Here is a 24,133-nt window from a genome sequence, read left to right as displayed (position 1 = left end):
CTCAGTTCTAAGCAAGTCAACACGTGTTGTGCTGTAAAGTGGTTTGGTTTCAAAGGGCCATTTGGGTCCCTTCAATTAAATATAGGCAAGCATGTAGAAGTTGTTCTAACAGCTTTGCCTAAAAAGACCCAACTGCAACTATAAGGCAATGTGAGATGGAGTGAAAGGTTGCCAGAGGTGTAACTTTACTCCCCACCAGCTACTTATCTGAGCAAGACCATGCAAACCTTAACCTTGTGGGAGATTTTTCCATTTAGTCTTTGAAAAACATATGTATAGACTATAGGTTGTAATGTTGTCGCCTGTGTCACACATTCCTACAGAGACAGACTGGCCATAGGGCAAATGCCAGATGGGCTGGTCCATCTGTAGCACAGTGGACCTGTCTAAGTTGATGTTTATGCACATATGTCATTATTTGGCTAATCATGGGGTTTCTGGAGAAAAAAATGACAGGTGTGTTAGAAATGCACAATTTCTGGTCTTAGTAGGTCCCTGCATCCCAATATGAAAACTTCTGAAATGAATATGTTTTTTTAAGTTAATGCTTGTGAGGTTCTATTAATTGAGTTGTTTGGACTATAATTAGAGAATTCAGTCCAACTGGTTAGGTTCTTTAACCAGGTTATTTCCTGGTTATTTCCCAGCAATGGGGACAACACTCTATTGTCTGATTTGCATGCCCAAATGCTGCTGCTAGATTCACTGGGAAGACCGCATTCTTTGAACATAGAGAGGACTGAAAAAACACTTCACCATCTATAAGCAGGTCAACTTATGAAATAAATACACGCCACAAATTTCACAGATTAAGCCCACTCCTGGACAAAAAACATGCTCATTGAAAGTGCTTTCAGTGCAGGACTAGGCTTGATTTTAATAGACGGCAACTAGCAGGACATACATATTTAAGTCATGTTCAATCTTACAATTTCCATCCCCTACAGTAGACAATCGAACATCATCACATCATCTTTGAGATGATGATTGATTGTCAAATAAAGATCCCAATCAGTCCCTCCACTGTAGTTGCTCCTGCTCCGTGTCTTGCTGCATTACTTGAATTTCTCTTAGAAAATGAAGGGAATGCATTTACTGTAAGTGCATTGTGATTCACAAGGAAATAAACCAGCCTGTTTCAGTGAGTTCTCGGGACAGTACAAGGTGTACCAGTATAAAAGCTGCAGTCGTAGGTTGCTCCTTCACACTACTGGACAACATGAGGACCCTGCTACTGACAACCATGCTGCTGGTGCTGCTCTGTAGCACTCAAGGTGTGCAAACATAATAAATATAGACTGGTTTAAAAATAAGTTTCTTTGAAATCAAAGAGGAAATATCACTGATGATATTTGATGATATGTCCAAGTCTTGGTTGAGGTGTGCTTTAAAAAGATATATTTCAGGTCCAAGGCAAAATGATTGATATGTAGCCTATGATACATTATGTTGTTGATCTATGTTAGATGAAAAGTGCAATGTTATAACAGTGAAGGATCTTCAGTAACTTAGTAAAGGAATTAAAATGCTCACACTCCTCTTCACAGACTTACAACTAACTTTCTCATAACCAATTATTTGATAAGCTAATGATGATCCACACTTTAAGAATCCTATCATCACTTCTGCTCTAAATGTGCATTTCTCCACAGTGCAACACCTGTGACACGGCTGATGCTGACTGCAAGCAAGAGACAGAATATCCACCATCGAGCATGTACTGCAGAACTGTGGTGACTGGTAAATATTCCATTTTTATTCTTTCGTTCATATCTTTTAATCTCTATCAATAATGTGTCTGTATTATGAATCAACTGAGTGCAATAATCATCTGTAAATTGCTCAAACATTTTCTTCTTCCTTATTTCCCTTCACAGCGGACACAGTGACTCGGACCTGTGAGGAGATGTGTGCCTCAGGTGTCAACGTCTACTGTTGACAGGGGGACCTGTGTAAGAACTGACATGATCCACAGAGAGCTATCGCCACTGACTAAACACTTTCACCTTCTGTTTAAATACAGTAGAATGTTGTGGGGGAAATACGTTAGAATATGGGGAGACATTATAACCTTTGAATGACTTACATTTACATTTTAGCCATTTAGCAGACACTCTTATCTAACTTACAGCTAGTGCATTCATCTTAAGATAGCTAGGTGAGACAACCACATATCACAGTCGTAGTAAGTGCATTTTTCCTCGATAAAGAAGTTATCAGCTGTCACGTTCTGACCAGTAAAGGGGTTATTTGTTATTGTAGTTTGGTCAGGACGTGGCAGGGGGTGTTTGTTTTATGTGGTTCGGGGTTTGTTGGGTTATGTTATTATGTAAGAGCGGTGTTTGTTTAGAGTGTTCTGGGGGTTTTGGGCTAGGTTCTTGTTAGTTTATTTCTATGTTAGTTCTAGTCATTCTATGTCTATGTTTAGTTAATGGGGTTGACCTTCAATTGTAAGCAGCTGCTCCTCGTTGCTTCTAATTGAAGGTCTTATTTAAGAGGGGTGTTTTTTTTTCTTCTATGGTAGGTGTGGGTAGTTGTCTCCTGTTTATTGTCGTTTATTGTCGTTTATTGTCGTTTATTGTCGTTTATTGTCGTTTATTGTCGTTTATTGTCGTTTATTGTCGTTTATTGTCGTTTATTGTCGTTTATTGTTTTTGTATACGTGATTTGTTTGTTTTCCTTCTTCAACATTAAAAAGAAGATGAGTATACACGTTCCCGCTGCGTTTTGGTCTGATCATTACGACACCCATTACATCAGAAAAGTCAGTGCTATTATTTGTGATAATCTTAACAAAAATAAAACCTTATAAATCTATCAATATTTTGGGGTGCAGCAAGCCCTTTGAACGATTCATCTGTTTCTGCTGTCCTTCTATGGCTTGAATTAATGCCATTAAACTATGATATTCACAGATGTGGAGGTTTTACAGTAATGAGGATTTCCAATGCCTGAGCTGTGATGCTGGTGTGTCACTTTTATAAATGAATACTAAGAGGCACCCCAGCCAGGCAGCTAGTGTAGCCTCTCCTAATCTCCTCTCTCTCCTGATGCTCCTGAGTGGGTCATGCTGGCTCATGGCCTCCTGCTAGGATGTGGGTCGCCAGACAGTGACAATGCCTGCCTGTTGTAGCCGTATGCATCTGGGCAGGCAGGATTACCTAAATCCCTCTGATGAGGGGGAGTTATGGAGAACCTGTATGACTCACCTGGCAACTCAACTCCACTCTCCCTCCCTCTGAAAAAAGTATGCTTGATCATGGTGTAGTTTGCTTTGTTTTTGAGAGATTAAGAACAAAGAAAATGGAAGTAAGCGTATGTTTTTGAGGGAGAAAAGAGGAAAACGTGGGTGGTCTGTGGCTGGTCATCTTAATTAAACGGGGAAATATTGGTCACATCTAGATATGTATTTATCTTCCAGCCATTATTTCCTTTTCCATTAGAGCTCCAAAATTTTGAGATTGAGGATTTGTGGGTGTTAAAAATAACCCTGGAGCGTTAGACAGACAACCTTCACTCCTTTACACATCATGTGAAGGGTGTTTCATTCAACCCTCATAAAGGGGTCAGCATTAAACACACATCCCATTAACAAAAGAGCAAATGTTATCCCAGAAAACCTTGCTTTCTCTGATCTTACAGGGCACTTTTATCAATTTATAGTTGCCCAGAAAAGGCAGAAACTGATTTACAGTTTACAGAAACAGCACTCAAACTGATTAGATATTGTGCATTAAAACAATACATTATGATATGAAGGTCATGAATGTCATGTTTGGCATTCAACCAAATTAACGAAATGTTATATAAATTAATTTATCAATTAAATTATTTGTTTCCTTTTCCCATTATGATCCAACAACTACATCACATGTAGACAATTAGCGGCCTGGTATACAGCTTTCCATTATTGTTTTAATATCTATTTTTAATCATAAGATACACTGTTATTAAGCAGGCTTTATGATAAACCCATGCAGTTGCCTAACTTATAGTAAAGAACCACAGTCACCAGAATCAGCATAACCTTCAATTTAACAGGGAAGATATTGAGACCTACAGACCTCTCAATACGTGCATTCGGAAAGTATTCAAACCCCTTGACTTTTTCCACATTTTGTTATGTTACAGCCTTATTCTAAAATTGATTAAATTAAATGTTTTCCTCATCAATCTACACACAGTGCCCCATAATGACAAAGCGAAAACAGGTTTTTAGAAATGTTTCAATATGTATTAAAAATAAAAAACAGAAATACTTTATTTACATAAGTATTCAGACCCTATGCTAAGAGATTTCGAAATTGAGCTCAGCTGCATCCTCTTTCCATTGTTCATCCTTGAGATGTTTCTACTACTTGAATGGAGTCCACCTGTGGTAAATTCGAATTGATTGGACAAGATTTGGAAAGGCTCACACCTGTCTATATAAGCTCCCACAGTTGACAGTGCATGTCAGAGCAAAAACCAAGCTATGAGCTCTGAGACAGGATTGTGTCGAGGGGAAGGGTACCAAAAAACGTCTGCAGCATTGAAGGTCCCTAAGAACACAGTGGCCTCCATCATTCTTAAATGGAAGAAGTTTGGAACCACCAAGACTATTCCTAGAGCAGGCCGCTCGGCCAAACTGAGCAATCGGGGAAGAAGGGTCTTGGTCAGGGAGGTGACCAAGAACCCAATGGTCACTCTGACAGAGCTACGGAGTTCCTCTGTGGAGATGGGAGAACCTTCCAGATGGACAACCATCTCTGCAGCACTCCACCAATAAGGCCTTTACGGTAGAGTGGCCAGACGGAAGCCACTCCTCAGTAAAAGAAGCATGACAGCCCACTTGGAGTTTGCCAAAAGACACCTAAAGACTCTCAGAGCATGAGAAACAAGATTATCTGATCTGATGAAACCAAGATTGAACCCTTTGGCCTGAATCCCAAGGGTCACGTCTGGAGGAAGCCTGGCACCATCCCTACGGTGAAGCATGGTGGTGGCAGCATCATGCCATTGGGATGTTTTTCAGTGGCAGGGACTGGGAGACCAGTCAGGATCGAGGGAAAGATGAACGGAGCAAAGTACAGAGAGATCCTTGATGAAAACCTGCTCCAGAGCACTCAGGACCACAGACTTGAGGGAAGGTTCACCTTCCAACAGGACAACAACCCTAAGCACACAGCCAAGACAAAACAGGAGTGGCTTCGGGACAAGTCTGTGAATGTCCTTGAGTGACCCAGCCAGAGCCCGGACTTGAACATCTCTGGAAAGTCCTGAAAATAGCTGTGCAGCGTTGCTCCCCATCCAACCTGACAGAGCTTGAGAGGATCTGCAGAGAAGAATGGGAGAAACTCCTCAAATACAGGTGTGCCAATCTTGTAGCGTCATACCCAAGATGACTCAACACTGTAATCTCTGCCAAAGGTGCTTCAACAAAGTACTGAGTAAAGGGTCTTGTGTGTAGATTAATGAGGGGAAAAAATATTTAATAAATGTTATAATAAGACTGTAACGTAACAAAATGTGTAAAAAGTCAAGGGGTCTGAATACTTTCCAAATGCACCGTACACAACATAAATATACACATTAAGGGTGGAGAAAATGATTTGGGTAAATAAACTGTCAGTTGTTAAGGCCCCCTGCTGTGTTGAGTGGTGGGTGTCTGGGAGGGAGAGTGCTGGACCAGGGTGAGAGTAAAGTGAGGATATTGTACAGTGATGTAAGAGTCCACACTACAGTCTCGCCTGTCTAGGTCTCTCATCCTATATACTGAATCACAGTAGGGTCTATAACATTAACATGCACCCCACTGGTTTTCTATATTGGGAAGTCCACATCCCCAGGCCAACTGTGGAAGAGCATGCTATGTAGGCTTCTACTGTAGCGCTGCTCTGCTCATTTCAGGTTAGGAGAACGGGAAAGAGATGAAAGCGGTGCAGAAAAGACACTTAAAAGACACTTAACTTAAGCTGTGATATGGACTACTTCTTTCATCCTGAAGAAAGAATAAAAAGGGGAGGAGAGAGAGAGAGAGACAGAGAGAGCGAGAGAGATGGAGAGACAGAGAGAGAGAGAGAGAGAGAGAAACAGAGACAGAGAGACAGACAGAGAGAGAGAAAGAGAGAAGATCACTTGACTGGTATTTTCTGAACACTTCCACAAAAACACATACCCCAAAAACGTTTCTAAGAATCATATAACATTTTCAACTATTCCTTTTATGCAGTATTCAATAATGTCCCCTTTCCACTGCGCTTTAATACAAGGTAATATTTCCTCATGGAGTTGTGGGATAGCCAACTGTGGTAATACTGTAGTATTAATGCTTATAAGAGTAATGCATTTATGAAATGGCAGCTTACCAACATTTTTTAATTTAAATAATACCATTTACATATCCCAAGCTGAAGAAAAAAAAGATGTAGCGTGCATATCACATTAACATCAAAACCCAATTGAACAAAGAGCTTCCAGGATTTCCCAGAAGTTGATTGAGAATCGGCTTATCCAGGCACAATTTATTTATAATACATTCCTGATCATTTACAGAAAATAGGAAATTACTAGTTTGCAAATGTGAATGATATGAATAATAGACTTCTGATAATATTGCTGATCACAAAGCTAATGTTTTCACTATTTGTAGGGGCACAACTTTGGTTTTAGAAGTGGGGGGGACATAACTTTATTATTATTATATATTTTCTTTTAATGTCGGGAAAACACTCCAAACACCCTACCCGACCACTCAGAGGCGTCCGCATGGTCCTAAAGCACACAGTTGCCTTGTTTTGTATCACATTCCAATTATTAACCTGGGGGGGACAAAAATGCAATTTCAGAATGTGGTGGGGACCCCCCCCCCCCCCCCACCGGTCCCCAGTGAAAGTTGCACCCCTAACTATTTGAACTGTTGTGGAGGTCAAGGAGCAGCAGCACAGTCAAATGAGCTCAAGCCTTTTCAGTAGTATTATAAAGGTTGTGATATGGTACCAAAAGAGGAAGTGACTCTGTGCTTCTGAAATACTGAACAAAGCTATCCATCCCTAACAGGCCTGTTAAAAGAAGAACATACGTCAGCAATATGCATAAGCTGAAAGTGGAAAACATCACACCATTATGAATTCAATACCTCTAAAACACCATTCACGTCATTCAGTAGTACTAGTGATCCACTGAAATAACCTATGAAAGCATAGCCCCAGAAACATTGACTTTCTATCCACCCCATGGCTTAATCTAGTATTCTGGTACTCCAGTGAGGGGCTTCTTTTGTGAATGAGTGAGGTCTCTTTGGTCGAATGGAGTAATGGTCCCTCCTTCTATTGGATTATGGGATGGGTGTGGTATTGTGGTATTAATCTGAGCAGACGGCAGGCAGCCTGCCCTTGACTAGCGACTAGCGGAGGGCTGTTGTGTTTCTGTTGGAGTGACTTCACACCGCTTTACAGCTCTGTCCAGTCCACACCGCTCTCTACAGCTCTGTCCAGTCCACACCGCTCTCTACAGCTCTGTCCAGTCCACACCGCTCTCTACAGCTCTGTCCAGTCCACACTGCTCTCTACAGCTCTGTCCAGTCCACACCGCTCTCTACAGCTCTGTCCAGTCCACACTGCTCTCTACAGCTCTATCCAGTCCACACTGCTCTCACCAGCTCTGTCCAGTCCACACTGCTCTCACCAGCTCTGTCCAGTCCACACTGCTCTCACCAGCTCCAGGGGAAAGAGACTGGTATAGTTTCTCCTCTCCACAAAGATGAACCTCTTCTGCTTCTCTCTGGTAAGGCTCTTTTTTTACTTCTCTTCAGAGTGTAGGGCTTCTCTCTCTCTCAGACGTGTGTGTTGAAGAGGGGCTGATGTGTTCCTAAAATTACAGCGGAGTGAGAGGCACACTAGCGAAGCACCCCCCCCCCCGCAAGAAGAGGGGGGGTGAGCGTTTATTGATTATTTTTATGACAGAAAATTTGCTTTAAAGCGGCAACATTTTTTCTCAGCCTCACTGCAAAATGTGTAAAATAGCATGAGATTAGCTATACGACTTGACATTTCTGTCTCTTCCCCATGGCAAAAGAAATTCCAACAAAATGGGGGGAGGCTTGCTCGAAACTTGCGGGGGGCCCCGCGAAACTGTGCTTCGCCACTGGAGAGGCATGGCTTGATTTGGTGGTGGATTTGAGCCCAGCGGGACTGAAACGGACTAGGATTTCTGTGGGGCTTTACTTCAGCGTCTTTTGATGAATTTTATGGTGCTATAAAATCTCCGTTTAGTCTTTGGAAGCAGTGTAATTGTGTCTTGTGCTGTAAATTTCTGTGATTGTGTATGGAAGCAACGAAGTGATGCTTTTACAGTACAATTACACTAGAGAGTAGCTTTGACGTGTGTTTTTTTAGATGACCGAAATATGGGAGATTTCATAGATTTATAGAAGGAAATAATCACAAGCACAACTGTATTAGAGCAGTACAGTCCTCTCCTTGGCCAGATGTTGGGGATGTTGAACACAGTTCAGGATTATTGACCGACATGTCCTCAGAACTGATCCAAGGTCATCAGGTTGAAGAAGCGTGATTGTTGCTTCAGGCTTTTGATTGCAGTGTTGTTGTTTCTGTTGTTATTCACCACCACGTGTATCAGGATCTACTACAGAACAGTTCATAATACATAGTAGTGGCCCAGATGTAATGGATCAAGACAGTTCTAGAGGTGCTGCTGAGAAATGATGTCTTCTGAACTAAAATATAAACACAGCATGCAATAATTTCATAGATTTTACTGAGTTATAGTTCATATAAGGAAATCAGTCAACTCACTCCTCAATGGTTGGAAGTTGCTGGATAGTGGCGGGAACTGTAACACGCTACCATACAAATCGATCCAGAGCATCCCAAACATGCTCAACGGGTGACATGTCTGAGTATGCAGGCCATGGAAGAACTGGGACATTTTCAGATTCCAGGAATTGTGTACAGATCATTGCGACATGTGGCCATGCCTTATCATGCTGAAACATGAGGTGATGGTGGCGGATGAATGGCACAACAACGGGCCTCAGGATCTTGTCATGCTATCTCTGTGCATTGAAATTGCCATTGATAAAATGTATTTGTGTTCCTTGTCCGTAGTTTATGCCTGCAATACCCTAACCCCACCGCCGCCATGGGCACTCTGTTCACAACGTTGACATCAGCAAACTGCTTGCCACATGATGCCATACACGTTGTCTACCATCTGCCTGGTAGAGTTGAAACCGGGATTCACCTATGAAGAGCACACTTCTCCAGCGTGCCAGTGGCAATCAAAGGTGAGCATTTGCCCACTGAAGCTGATTACAACGCCAAATTGCAGTCAGGTGAGGACGACGAGCACGCAGATGAGCTTCCCTGAGACGGTTTCTGACAGTTTGTGCAGAAATTCTTTGCTTGTGCAAACCCACATTTTCATCAGGTGTCTGGGTGGCTGGTCTCAGACAATCCCGCAGGTGAAGAACCCGGATGTGGACGTCCTAGGCTGGTGTGGTTAGACGTGGTCTGCGGTTGTGAGGCCGGTTGGATGTACTGCCAAATTCTCTAAAACGACATTGGAGGCGGCTTATAGTAGAGAAATTAACATTCAATTATCTGGCAACAGCTCTGGTGGGCTTTGCTGCAGTCAGCATGCCAATTCCAAGCAGTCTACAGTGTGTCCCTGATTGTGCCCCTAACTATGTGTGTGTGTGTGTGTGTGTGTCCAGGAGGGTTCTATGGACAGTCTGTATGAGGCTGTGCAGGACTCCAGTGATACCCAGGTCTACACCATCCCCAGCCGTTCCTCCAGCCGCTCCTGTAGCCTTGCCGTGCTGCTGGATGAAAACCCCAAGTGGCGTGGCTCGGGACGATCCATTTCCATGGTGAGTACACATACATATGCATTGTGCACAAACGCATGCACATACCTATGCAAATGCATGCATTCACACACGCACGCACACATACAGACACACACACACACAAGCGCACACACACTTTGTACACTTAGATTGAGTTTTCATTGGGAAGTCAATTTTCCAGAAGGAAGCTCTTGACCTTGAATAGACCAAATGTTAAAAGCTGTAGCTCCTCTTCTCTGTGTGCCCAACATACTCACTGATAAGCGCGTTCATGACAGGAAATTGTCAACTGTATAGTTTATAATTTATATAATACCATGTCATGGGTATAAGTTAGCTATCTGGACAAACCAGAGCTAAATCTTGTGGGGTACCTGTTCTCGCAGGAGTTGAGACTTGTGGTCTGTCAGAGGATCAGATTGGATCCAAACAATAAAGCTGATTATGAAATTATGATGATGAAAACAACCAATCCATTCAGTTCTTCTAAGTTAGCATGGACATCACAACCAATAGTTTTGTGATATTTACACAAACTTTTTCATGCCAATAGCCAAACTCTTCCACATTTAAGCATGCAGAATCAAATATTGATAATGTTCTCTTTTGCTTTCAGGAGATCTCCCAAATGCAGACCAACAACACCAAAAAAATGAAAAGAATGTGAGTTTATGTTATTTGCTCTGATCTGTCTCTATTGACAGTGTGCGTGCAGGGCAGTGTATCCATAATAAAAAGCACAGTGAAAGTGCAGCAGCCCTGAGTTCAGCCTTAGTCAGTAGAGTAAAATGGCTCCAAAGGCGCTCTATCCTCCCAAGGGATAATACTTTAAGTCGCAGCTCTTTACCAAGCTTCCTGACTTTCTGCCCCTATGTAAATTTCATACTGTAAGCCCCCAAGCATCTGTCTATTTATACAATGCTCTCTAAAGCGAAAGATTGGGAAGGAAGGAACATCACAATCCAAATCAATTACACACTGGAAAATGTCATTTTCATTTCGGTGTCACTTGTCAAACCAATCTTATGTGATCAGATGAAGAGGAGCAAGGTTCTGTGCTAATTTCAGTACAATTCTCAGTCAAGTCTCAGTCAACACCTTTGACTTTTCTAATTGATGTCCCACTTCAAAAGCTACTCAAGCAGTGCCAAAGAGCAAACTCTATGACCTTTCTGTTGTTAGACAGCTATAAACTACAAAGAGAAATGTTGAACCACTACAACTTACATGATTGAACTGTATGGGGATTCTCTCTCACTTGAAGACATACCAGGAATTTCTTTAAATACATATGTAGCAGTAGACCACAATATGGTTCACATCCCTTTGTTAATACAATTGTGTTGTGGTTAGACTGGGGATTAAAACAATATCCACTTAAAATGTAGTCAGATCTACTGCAAAGATCCCTGGGACTTGCTGTCTTAAGTGTACAGTATCCCTTTGGGTCAATCAGGCTGTTGAAATGGCAGATTGTGGCTTAATCCTGACATTTTTCTGTCCTTTAATTTCAGAACACATGTATCCAAATCAGCATCAGAAAACAGAACTTTAGGTATGTATGATAAAGGTCTGCTTGTGTGGTGTACTGCACTCCCGAGTGGCGCCGCAGTCTAAGGCACTACATCTCAGTGCAAGAGGCAGTCCCTACAGTCCCTGGTTCAAATTCAGACTGTATCACATCCGGCCGTGATTGGGAGTCCCATAGGGTAGCGCACAATTGGCCCAGCATCGTCCGGGGTTTGACCGGGGGTAGGCCGTCATTGTAAATAAGAATTTGTTCTTAATTGACTTGCCTAGTGAAATAAAGGTTAAATAAAAATAAATAGGACCTCCTGAGTGGTGCAGTGGTCTAAGGCACTGCACCGCAGTGCTAGCTGTGCCACTGCAGATCCTGGTAAGCGACAGGGAGACCCATGGGACGGCGCACAATTGGTCCAGCGTCGTCCGGGTTAGAGGAAGGTTTGGCCGGCAGGGATGTTCTTGTCCCATCGTGCTATAGCAATGCACGCTGACACGATCGCCAGGTGTACGGTGTTTCCTCTGAGACATTGGTGCAGTTGGCTTCCGGGTTAAGTGGGCATTGTGTCAAGAAGCAGTGCTGCTTGGTTGGGTTGTGTTTCGGATGACGCACGGCTCTCGACCTTCGCCTCTCCCGAGTCTGTACGGGAGTTGCAGCGATGGGACAAGACTGTAACTACCAATTGGATACCACGAAATTGGAGAGAAATATAAAAATAATAATAATAATAATAAATAAATTTAAAAAAAATATATAAAGAATTTAAATATAAAATAAATAAAAAGAAAGTGCTAGCCATGCAGATTTTTTTCAAGACTTAATGATATACTGTACCACTAAGAACAAAAAATTATTTTTATTTTATTTTACCCTTATTTTACCAGGTAAGTTGACTGAGAACACATTCTCATTTACAGCAACGATATGGGGCATAGTTACAGGAAAGAGGAGGGGGGATGAAATGAGCCTATATGAAGCTGGGGATGATTAGGTGGCCAGATTGGGAACTCAGCCAGGACACCGGGGTTAACACCCCTACTCTTATGATCTTTAGTGACCACAGAGAGTCAGGACACCCGTTTAACGTCACATCTGAAAGACGATCAATCAACAGTTTAGCATTAGCCGGACATACAATTACAACCAAATAGTCAAACCTGAGCAATACACAGACAAAAAGTTACCAAGAGAGCATTGCACCAAAACCTCTGGATGTTTTTGTGCTGAATGAGGTAAAAAGATCATTGGGACTTGTCCCAGGAGTCTACTACAGCAATTAATTTTGGGAGGGAGGACAGATTAAAAAAGACAATTGGAAAGCCCAGCTTAAACTCTCATTGCCATTCATAGTTACCTACTTGGCTGTCTGTGGTACTTAGGGCCTCCATTTTGATTTCACTGTGGTGTGCCCTGACCTTGGTCAGCCAAATAAACCCCTTAATGGTTTGGATTTCTCTCCCTGCAGATCAAGCCTCTGCCGTCTGCAATACTGCTCTCTGGCTGCCAGCCAAAATCCCCCCAGAAGAAGATTTAGATTTAGTCCACATCAAGAACAATCAAAATGAAGGTAAATTGTCTGGGGATTTTGAGGTTAAGCTGATCTATTCGCTTGCGTTCATTTGGACACTCCACCACATGGGATCTAGCTGTGGTGTCTGAAGAGATTCCCATAGTACCCAAATCCCTCTTACGGAGAGTGTTGTGCAGACTGGAGATTTTCTTAATACACTTGGCTGTCAGGCCTTGGATTAATTAAGTGCCAACAGGATATTGATGTAGAAACACTGGGGTCAACGCAGGGCATGTGTCATTTAGTCAGTGTACTACAGAGTGCTGGTACATGAGGTTGTGGTGGGGGCATTGCATTAGTGTGTAGTACATGAGACACAGGGTAGACTTCACTGCATAGCACTGAAACTGAATGTGATCATGAATGGATACAAGACATTACATCCCAGAACAAAAGTCCCAATCACAGTGCTGTATTGGAACATTACCTATCAGGGTTTAGGAGTTTAGAGAGACTTCTGACTGGTGTGATTCTGTTGTTCAGAGATGATCAAGCCCATGGTCAGAACTGAGATCCAGGCTAAAGCCACGATCAGAACCGATGTCAAGACCAAAGGGGGAAGAGGAGGACGCAAGTCGAGCATAAAGAAGAATGAAAAGTCACCAACCCCACCAATACCACCAACTCAGGTTGGGAAAAATAACTGTCCCTCATTTTGTCCAGTACCTTGAGCTTAAACAATTTATTTCAAATTTACAAATGTATATTTTCCCCTATCTATTTGTTCCAAAACTTGATTGAATTAATAAATTGTTTCTTTCTGTGGTTGTATGTAGGTGGTGAGTTATGAGGGGTGGGCTCAGAACGCAGATCGGCCCAACAGCAGGCAGAGAGGCCTGGTGAGTGATCGGCCCAACAGCAGACCCCATGCTGCCCATCCCATGCCAGCCCAGAGTCTTACAGTCTTATAGTGATACGGCGGTCTGCCTGTTTTTACATCCAAAGAGCCTCTTGGCCTTAAATTGGGCAATCACTTAACACAAATGCTGATTGAGTTTTAATACTGTACAGATGGCTGAGCTGGGAGAGGGGTATCACTATGCCCCCATAATCTCTGGGCCACATGGCAAAGAGGGGTGGGTTGTTGGGGTGGCACCAGGGGAGTGCCTACTCTAACTAATTCACAGTGAGGACCAGACGTGGTACTGCTTGCCAATTGTGTGGGAGTGGATCGACATTTGGCCACTCAGAGCCTCTCTCAGTCCCTGTGTTGGCAGCTTGGCACAGAGGCTAACAAGACTAGTGCAGAGTGCTGGTATCCTAAAATGGGATTTGGACACCAGTAGTGCCAGTATCTCACCCAGAGGCTAACAAGACTAGTGCAGAGTGCTGGTATCCTAAAATGCGATTTGGACACCAGTAGTGCCAGAATCTCACCCAGAGGCTAACAAGACTAGTGCAGAGTGCTGGTATCCTAAATGGGATTTGGACACCAGTAGTGCCAGTATCTCACCCAGAGAAAATGCATGGTGTGTGTGTCCATGCATGGCTAGCTGTTCATACTCATCATGGGTAAAATTACCATAATCACAGGACTGAGCTTTTTGAACCTGACAATAGCTAGGTTTCCATCCAATTGGTGACAGATTTTCACGCGAATAGGCTACTGTAGAATCCGCATAAATAAAATATGCACATTTTTCCACCAGTGGAAATTGACTTTTTTTGTATAAAAATCAGTGCATGGTGAAGTATTGCACACAAAATGTACTTTTCATGTACACTGTAACGCAGGTTGTATAAAGGGGACCAAGGTGCGGCGTGTTGAGTGCTCATCTTTTCTTTAATGAAACACTGAAACAAAAAAATAACAAAAACGACCAAACAGTTCCATCAGGCTAACAACTAACAAAACAGAAAACAACTACCCACAAAACTCCAATGACAAACCCCAACTTAAATATGATCTCCAATTAGAGACAACACAAACCAGCTGCCTCTAATTGGAGATCATCAAAACTAAACCTAGAAATAGAAAACAAGAACAAAACATAGAAACAAAAAACATAGACTGCACACCCATTTCACACCCTGACCTAAATAAACAGAAAAGCACAGCTCTCCTAGGTCAGAGCGTGACAGTACCCCCCCCCCCCCCCCCCCCCCCCAGGTTCCGCGCCATGGATCATCACTGGAGGCTTCTTACCAAGGATTATCTCTACAGGTGCCGGGCCATGGATTATTCCTACAGGCTTCGTGCCATGGTTTATCCCTACAGGCTCCGGACCATTTATAATCCCTCCAGGCTTTTTGCCAAGGATTATCTCTACAGGTTCCGGGCCATGGATTACCTCTGCAGGCTTCGTGCCATGGAACATCCCTACAGGCTCCGGGCCATGGATCATCTCTATAGGTGTCGGACCATCGATTATCACTGGAGGCTTTGTACGTGGAGCTGGAACCGGTCTCACCGGACTGAGGAGACGCACTGAGTACCGAGTGCTCAAAGCAGGCACCGGCCGTACTGGGCTATCGATGCGAACTGGAGGGAGAGTGCGAGGAGCAGGCACAGGACGTACTGGGCTATGGAGGCGCACTGGAGAGAGAGCACGAGAGGCAGGCACATGCACACCACAATAAGCACGGGGAATTAGCTCATGTCCCAGTCCTGGCCCAGCCAAACTACCCGTTTGCCCCCCCCCAACATTTTTTTGGGGCTGCCTCTCGTTCTTCCCAGGTAGGCTCCGATATCGCTCGATTACCTGGCCCCAAGTTCAGTTTCTCCTATCCACTCCTGATGTGACCAGGTGTCCATTTCTGCCCGGGCACGCCGCTTGATCCAATCATGGTGGGTAGTTCTGTAACGCGGGTTGTATAAAGGGGACCGAGGTGCGGCGTGTTGAGTGCTCATATTTTCTTTAATGAAACACTGAAACAAAAAAAATAACAAAAAACGACCAAACAGTTCCGTCAGGCTAACAACTAACAAAACAGAAAACAACTACCCACAAAACCCCAATGACAAACCCCAACTTAAATATGATCTCCAATTAGAGACAACACAAACCAGCTGCCTCTAATTGGAGATCATCAAAACTAAACCTAGAACTAGAAAACAAGAACAAAACATAGAAACAAAAAACATAGACTGCCCACCCATATCACACCCTGACCTAAATAAACAGAAAAACACAGCTCTCCTAGGTCAGAGCGTGACATACACTCTAAAAAATAAAAGGTTCCTGGGGTATCCTTTAGGGGTTCTTCAAATTGAAACTGTGGGGGAACCCCTATAAGTTATTCGATGAACCCTTTTTAATGGATCCTCTAAGAACCTTTTGAAGAACCTTTTGAAGAACCTTTTGGGGTTCCCCTCCCCTATTGTTATTAATAATACGCATAACAATAATACAATATTTTAGTTGTCAGTGTTTATTATGATTTTAGTAGCAAGGCATAATAAACAAATCCAAATATGAGGTAAACTCCCAGCAGAGCCCCAAGTCTAATGGGTATACCCTCTGGTGTGTTAATGTTAATGTGTTGATGTTCTCTGTATCCATAGCCAGAATGATTTTGCAGGGTATGGTGATTTAACAGGCTTCCTGTTCCTGTTTCCTGAGGTGTAGGGAGGGTGAAGTCTGTAAATCCAAACAAAACATGAACACGGCAGTATTCATACCTTGGTTTTTGTGGTAAATGTGAATGAAAAAACTGTTTTAATAATTGTTTTTATACACATACCTTGTCCATAATGTAGAGGCCTATCGGATTTTAATTGAAAAGGGAGGAGGATGGTACATGTGATCTGCATAACATACCAATTCCAATTGACATACCTTCGTATGTCTCCTCGTCTTTACATGTTTCAGTTAAGTGCCTGCACCTGCTGTCCTTTCAAATTAAAATCCAAATGTTTCAGTTAAGTGCCTGCACCTGCTGTCCTTTCAAATTAAAATCCAAATGTTTCAGTTGGGCAGTTAGGTTCCTGCAAGAACCACCACCAACTAAGGAGGTTCTTCGGTGAACCCCACCTCCTATGGGGTTCTTGGGAGAACCTTTTGGGGGCAATTTTCAGTGCCAAGAACCCTAAGGTTCTTTGAAGAACTCAGGATCTTAGAAGAACCCTTGTTGAATCCCTAATTTTCTGAGTGTACTGAATAAAAATCCATAGCATTTTCAACTCCACCGATAGTTTTGTCACAAAAGCGTTTGCGTTAAATAGCAAATGTGCCTACTCTGGTCTTGGCACGTGCACTCTAGCCAACAACTCGCAGATACAGTGTGGGTATCAGTGGAGGCTGCTGAGGGGAGGACGGCTCATAACAATGGCTGGAACGAAGCTAATTTAATGGAAACCATGTGTTTGATACCATTCCACTCATTCCGCTCCAACCATTACCACAAGCCTGTTCTCCCCAATTAAGGTACCGCCAACCTCCTGTGGTGGGTATAGTCTTCATCAGTGGTTCCCAAACTTTTTGTTGTAGGAGTAGGAACTCAGTCTGATTTTCAACTTACTCTTGAAAGTTGTAATAGTAGAATGCACAATGTGCAGTTTTACTCTTGTTATGTCAGTCATTGCATATCGTAAATAACTATTTATAACTTGTCAGAAATGTCCAGATCAACTAGCCCATGTCAGCTAACTTTTTCCCCCATAGATTTTGCTGTAATGTTTGAGTAACTAAAAATATCACATGAATAAACATTAGATATGGCAAAATGTATAGAATTGCAAGAAAATGAGCTTAAAAACTGCAATTTTTCTTGTACCCCATGACAAAATGTGTAGAATTGCAGGGAATAAGCTTTATACCTGCAACATTTTCTCTCCACCAACAAGAGGGGTTTGAACAGTTTGTGTCATGAACTGTGCTTGTCCCCATAGAAATAGACGTGGGAGGCACTGGATGTTCCCCAATGAAAAGGTTTAGAAACCCTTGGTCTACATGATGACATTGTTATGGATAAAAGCGAGTGTCAAGTGTCAGTGTGCAGCGGTTAGGACGGAGTCAGGCGCAGGACACATAACTGAGTAAAATACGTACTTTACTCGAAAAGAAATAATAATTTCCACGCAGCAAAAAACACACCAGCTCACAGAAGTCTAGAACACTAAACAAAGAACAAACACACACAAAACCATGTGGGAACCAGAGGGTTAAATAGGGAATAAATTATAACGTAATGGGAACCAGGTGTGTACAATCAAAACAGAACATAGAAAAAGAAACGTAGATCGGTGGCAGCTAGAAAGCCGGTGACGTCAACCGCCAAAAGCCGCCCAAACAAGGAGAGGCACCAACTTCGGCGGAAGTCGTGCCAGCGAGAATATTTGTATTTGTTAAACGGCTGTCAAGCATCGATCATCATGTCACTAGAATAAGACCCTCGATATTTATGGAAAAGGAGCATCAATATCACAGTACACTTACCACTCTCTGATATTCATCAAACGTATTTCATATGTAGCCTAAAAAACTGCATGGTTTCCCGAGTCGCAGTGGGATGAGGACCACACACCATAACATCGCGTTACTCCAAGTTTACTATGAAACAATGGATATTATATACATTTTTGCACATAAAGGCGTTTCCACAGGCATTTCTGGCATCATTAATTTGACCAACAAAGAAAGATCCCACCATGCCGAACAAACAAACTATCTGTCGCCATTTATAAAATTGTAGCGAAACTTCCTGTTTCCATCACAGATTTTTTATATGGTATGACTTTGCTTGGATAAAAACTGGGGATGGAAATGCGGTTATTGACAATCTTATTGACATGTTTTTATTATGTGTTTGATTTTTGTGACGTTCCAGATTGTCCATGCCAACGGGGAAGTGGCCAAGCCCAGAGTTCCCATCAAAAAGAGTCAAAAGCCTGGGAGTCAGAAGACTGGGAAGAAAGGGAGTGAAAAAAATGGAAAAGAAGGGGCCAAGAAAAATCAGGACACCACAAGGAATAAGGAACTCAGAAAATCTACCACAGACAATGACACTTATGGTATGTCTCCTTGGTCATATTAACATAGAAAGTAACAACATGACAATGCATGACAAAATAAAAGTGTCCTATACAACTTTGATGAATGTCCATACTTGTAAGATGTTCATTTCTGTAGCTTTCTTCTCAGGTCACCACCCAGCAGGGCCCATCCCAGTGATAGCAGGACCCTATCTGGATGTGGATCGGAGGTCAGCTCCTGTTTCTGAGTCTGTACTAACATCAGCCCAGGAGAATTCTACCCCAGCCCCGGCGGTCATGGAGCTGAGAACCGGGCCTGGAGGCCCTGGAGCTCCTCCCAGGAACCAGCGCTGGAGTAACCCAGCCGAGAACGCTCCAGATTGGGGGACCTCCTACCACATCTGCCACAGGCCCCTCACAGAGTACCCCGTTTATACCCATGACTACACCCTGCCCCGGGCCAAGGCCTGGGACAAGCACCAGGGGCTGGCCCAAGACGGGAGCCTGAAACGGGACCCCTTGCCCAAGGGTGTCCCCCTCTCTGTTACTGATGTGAAACTATGCGACCGCAATGTGAGTTAATGGCAAAAAACAACAAGACTGTTAAAGTAGATTATAGTAGATGATATAGTAGATCTGTTATAGTAGATTATATAGTAGATCTGTTATAGTAGATTATAGTAGATTATATAGCAGATCTGTTATAGTAGATTATATAGTAGATCTGTCATAGTAGATTATAGTAGATTAAATAGTAGATCTGTTATAGTAGATTATAGTAGATTATATAGCAGATCTGTTATAGTAGATTATATAGTAGATCTCTTATAGTAGATTATATAGTAGATCTGTTATAGTAGATTATAGTAGATTATGTAGTAGATCTGTTATCCTCTATGGGACCCCTTCCCGTTCTCATCCCGGTAACGGGATTGCTTGACAAGATAGCAAAAATCTAATAATTTCAATTTCTCAAACAATCAACTATTTTACACCATTTGAAAGATAAACATCTCCTTAATCCAACCGCATTTCAAAGAGGCTTTACGGCGAAAGCATAAAGTTAGATTATGTTAGGACAGTACATAGACAAAAAATTACACACAGCCATTTTCAATGCAAGGACAGGCGTCACCAAAAGCAGAAAACCAGCTAAAATTATGCACTAACCTTCGACAATCTTCATCAGATGACACTCCTAGGACATTATGTTAGACAATACATGCATTTTCTGTTCTATCAAGTTCATATTTATATCCAAAAACAGCATTTTACATTGGCGCGTGACGTTCAGAAAATGTATTTCCCCCAAAACCTCCGGTGAATCAGCACTAAAATTTACAAAAATACTCGTCATAAACGTTGATAAAATATTAAACTGTTATTCAAAGAATTATAGATTAACATCTCCTGAATGCAACCGCATTGACAGATTTCAAAATAACTTTACTGGGAAAGCACACTTGCAATAATCTGAGTACTGTGCTCAGAAAAATACACTACGCAATACAGATAGCCGCCATTTTGGAGTCATCTAAATGCATAAATAGCATGAGAAATATTCACTTACCTTTAATAATCTACATCAGAATGCACTTCCAATGAACTGACATCCTTCCCTGGGTTACCAACTTCCCAGCCTTCTCATTCGGCCTCTGTTCATCATAGACCCCTCAAACAACTTTCTAAAGACTGTTGACATCTAGTGGAAGCCTTAGGAAGTGCAAAATGAATCCTTAGTCACTGTGTGTTGGATTGGCAATGACTTGAAAAACCTACAGGCACCAGATTTTTCATTTCCTGGTTGTATTTGTCTCAGGTTTTTGCCTGCCATATGAGTTCTGTTATACTCACAGACACCATTCAAACAGTTTTAGAAACTTCAGAGTGTTTTCTATCCAAATCTACTAATAATATGCATATTCTAGTTTCTGGGCCAGAGTAGTAACCTGTTTAAATTGGGTACGTTTTTCATCCGACCGTGAAAATACTGCCCCCTAGCCCAGACAGGTTCAAGTAGATTATATAGTAGATATGTTATAGTAGATTATGGTAGATTATATAGTAGATTTGTTATAGTAGATTGGGAATTTTGTGGACATGTTTATTCCAATCTTTACCCTACTTCAAATGCTTTGGAACCAAACAATCAAAATGTTCCATTGAAATAGATGATTTGTTTTATTTTAACCCATAGTATGTGTCCACTAAAAATATTACGGTTTGGGTAAACAAACATTAGGAAAGAGGATGTGCTCACATGCACTCATTTAGATATTTCTATACATGCAGTATATCCAATCAGTGAAATTCAGTGAGCACATCAAATCAAATCAAATGTATTTATATAGTCCTTCTTACATCAGCTGATATATCAAAGTGCTGTACAGAAACTCAGCCTAAAACCCCAAACAGCAAGCAATGCAGGTGTAGAAGCACGGTGGCTAGGAAAAACTCCCTAGAAAGGCCAAAACCTAGGAAGAAACCTAGAGAGGAACCAGGCTATGAGGGGTGGCCAGTCCTCTTCTGGCTGTGCCGGGTGGAGATTATAACAGAACATGGCCAAGATGTTCAAATATTCATAAATGACCAGCATGGTCAAATAATAATAATCACAGTAGTTGTCGAGGGTGCAACAGGTCAGCACCTCAGGAGTAAATGTCAGTTGGCTTTTCATAGCCGATCATTGAGAGTATCTCTACCGCTCCTGCTGTCTCTAGAGAGTTGAAAACTGCAGGTCTGGGACAGGTAGCACGTCCAGTGAACAGGTCAGGGTTCCAAAGCCGCAGGCAGAACAGATGAAACTGGAGCAGCAGTACAGCCAGGTGGACTGGGGACAGCAAGGACTCATCATGCCAGATAGTCCTGAGGCATGGTCCTAGGGCTCAGGTCCACCGAGAGAGAGAAAGAAAGAAAGAAAGAAAGAAAGAGAGAAAGAGAGAAAGAGAGAATTAGAGACAACATACTTAAATTCACACAGGACACCCCAGCCCCCCGACACATAAACTACTGCAGCATAAATACTGGAGGCTGAGACAGGAGGGGTCAGGAGACACTGTGGCCCCATCCGATGATACCCCCGGACAGGGCCAAACAGGCAGGATATAACCCCACCCACTTTGCCAAAGCACAGCCCCCACACCACTAGAGGGATGTCTTCAACCACCAATTTACCATCCTGAGACAAGGCAGAGTATAGCCCACAAAGAACTCCTCCACGGCACAACCCAAGGGGGGCGCCAACCCAGACAGGAAGACCACGTCAGTGACTCAACCCACTCAAGTGACGCACCCCTCCTAGGGACGGCATGGAAGAGCACCAGTAAGCCAGTGACTCAGCCCCTGTAATAGGGTCAGAGGCAGAGAATCCCAGTGGAGAGAGGGGAACCGGCCAGTGCCTTTCCGTTCACCTTCACACTCCTGGGCCAGACTACACTCAATCATAGGACCTACTAAAGAGATGAGTCTTCAATAAAGACTTAAAGGTTGAGACCGAGTCTGCGTCTCTTACATGGGTAGGCAGACCATTCCATAAAAATGGAGCTCTATAGGAAAAAGCCCTGCATCCAGCTGTTTGCTTAGAAACTCTAGGGACAATTAGGAGGCCTGCGTCTTGTGACCGTAGCGTACGTGTAGGTATATACGGCAGGACCAAATCGGAAAGATAGGTAGGAGCAAGCCCATGTAATGCTTTGTAGGTTAGCAGTAAAACCTTGAAATCAGCCCTTGCCTTAACAGGAAGCCAGTGTAGGGAGGCTAGCACTGGAGTAATATGATCAAATGTTTTGGTTCAAATTTTTTGGCCCTAAACAACAAACCACTCACATGCTCTGAGTGGTTTGTGTGAGACAAAGCTATTGTTTGGGGTTTACGTGACATTGGGGCAGATTATTTCAGGTTACTCCAGTGTTGTGATTGTGTAGGCTCCTATAGATTTATCTTCTCCTTTTATTCCTGTAGACGGATCAACACCTATGGGTTACAGGCCATTGAAGGCAAAACTAGGCAAAAGGAGTGGCTAGTATTTGGACAAATGTTTATCTTCAGGAATCCGTAATATGACTATTTCAGATTTTTCTTTCTAATAAACAGGGTTATAATATAGAAAATAGTGCCATGTCTAAAAATATAGGATTATATCTGTCAACTGCGTCAATTGAAAAAATAAGCATTCCTAATTTATCAGTAGGTGTGTTTAGGGAGTTCAATTGTAAATCAATATAAACGTGTGTACGTACTGTTGGTACATTTCCATCGTATGCTGCCCTCTAGTGACTTCATGTAGGATTAGTTTATGAAAATCATTTCATGCAACATTTAAGAACAATACCAAGCCTCCTCACGTGAAAAACTGCTGAGTATTACCAAGGGTCAGCCTGGAAGGTCTGAAGAAATAGATTAGAAACTGTAATCCTGGATTGAGACAAACATGGCTGATTGCAAGCAGTGTGGGATTAGGAAATGTTTTTGTCCATAGCCTTTTCTCTTATTTTCCATTGATCGATTGTAAAAATGTAGTTTAATCCCCTCACTATAACGTCAGAGGACTGATTATACATATATAGGAGGACCACAACGTGCCTATACAACCTCTGCATGAACTCATTACATTATTTGTTTCTGATGTGAATTTGACCATTATTTGTGAGAATGTTTGTTTGCTTCTCTTTACATTTTACATTTACGTCATTTAGCAGACACTCTTATACAGAGCGACTTACAGTAGTGAATGCATACACTTCATTTCATGCATTATTTTTATTTTTTTGTACTGACCCCCCGTGGGAATCAAACCCACAACCCTGGCGTTGCACACACCATGCTGGCGTTGCAAACACCATGCTCTACCAACTGAGCCACAATTACTTTGTATAAGACAACAGAAACCTCCCCAAGCTGAGGCCTATGAGTAATGATGAAAATGACTAATGGTTTGGAACATTCCACTGCAAGGAAGAATGTAGAACAGCTTGCTGTAACCTAATAACCCACATACTAGCTTGTTAAAAAGTTATAAACCACAGTATGAAATAAATAGGTCATTGATGCTGACTGATTCCATATTTTTTTATGTGCAAAATGTATCCTATAATAGCCATTTATATAGCCTAATGTAAGATAATCACAGCATGTTTGATTTAATGTGGCAGTAAATTACATCTAATGTGTCAAACGTGTTATCAAGTAGATCAAAAGTAGCTTGTTTTAGTAAAATGTCCATACTGAGTGCAGATGATCAAGCGGAAACTGTTTCGACATCACAGAGTTGCCGTCTTC

General features: G+C 42.3%; 1 protein-coding gene across 1 annotated transcript; it reads left to right on the top strand.

Moving 5' to 3' along the window:
* The first annotated feature begins 7,410 nt into the window (after positions 1–7,410).
* Positions 7,411–19,453, top strand: LOC115163605 (uncharacterized). Its single transcript, XM_029715628.1, has 9 exons — positions 7,411–7,764; positions 9,716–9,871; positions 10,467–10,513; positions 11,365–11,405; positions 12,838–12,939; positions 13,426–13,571; positions 13,719–13,781; positions 18,712–18,895; positions 19,026–19,453. The coding sequence occupies exons 1-9, from the start codon at positions 7,741–7,743 to the stop codon at positions 19,436–19,438; spliced, it is 1,176 nt and encodes a 391-aa protein (XP_029571488.1). The 5' UTR covers positions 7,411–7,740; the 3' UTR covers positions 19,439–19,453.
* Positions 19,454–24,133: the final 4,680 nt, after the last annotated feature.

Source organism: Salmo trutta, chromosome 26 (assembly GCF_901001165.1).
Source record: "Salmo trutta chromosome 26, fSalTru1.1, whole genome shotgun sequence".
NCBI classification, from domain to species: domain Eukaryota; kingdom Metazoa; phylum Chordata; class Actinopteri; order Salmoniformes; family Salmonidae; genus Salmo; species Salmo trutta.
Note: the sequence above shows the minus strand (reverse complement) of the source record. Positions and strands in the feature narration are given on the sequence as shown.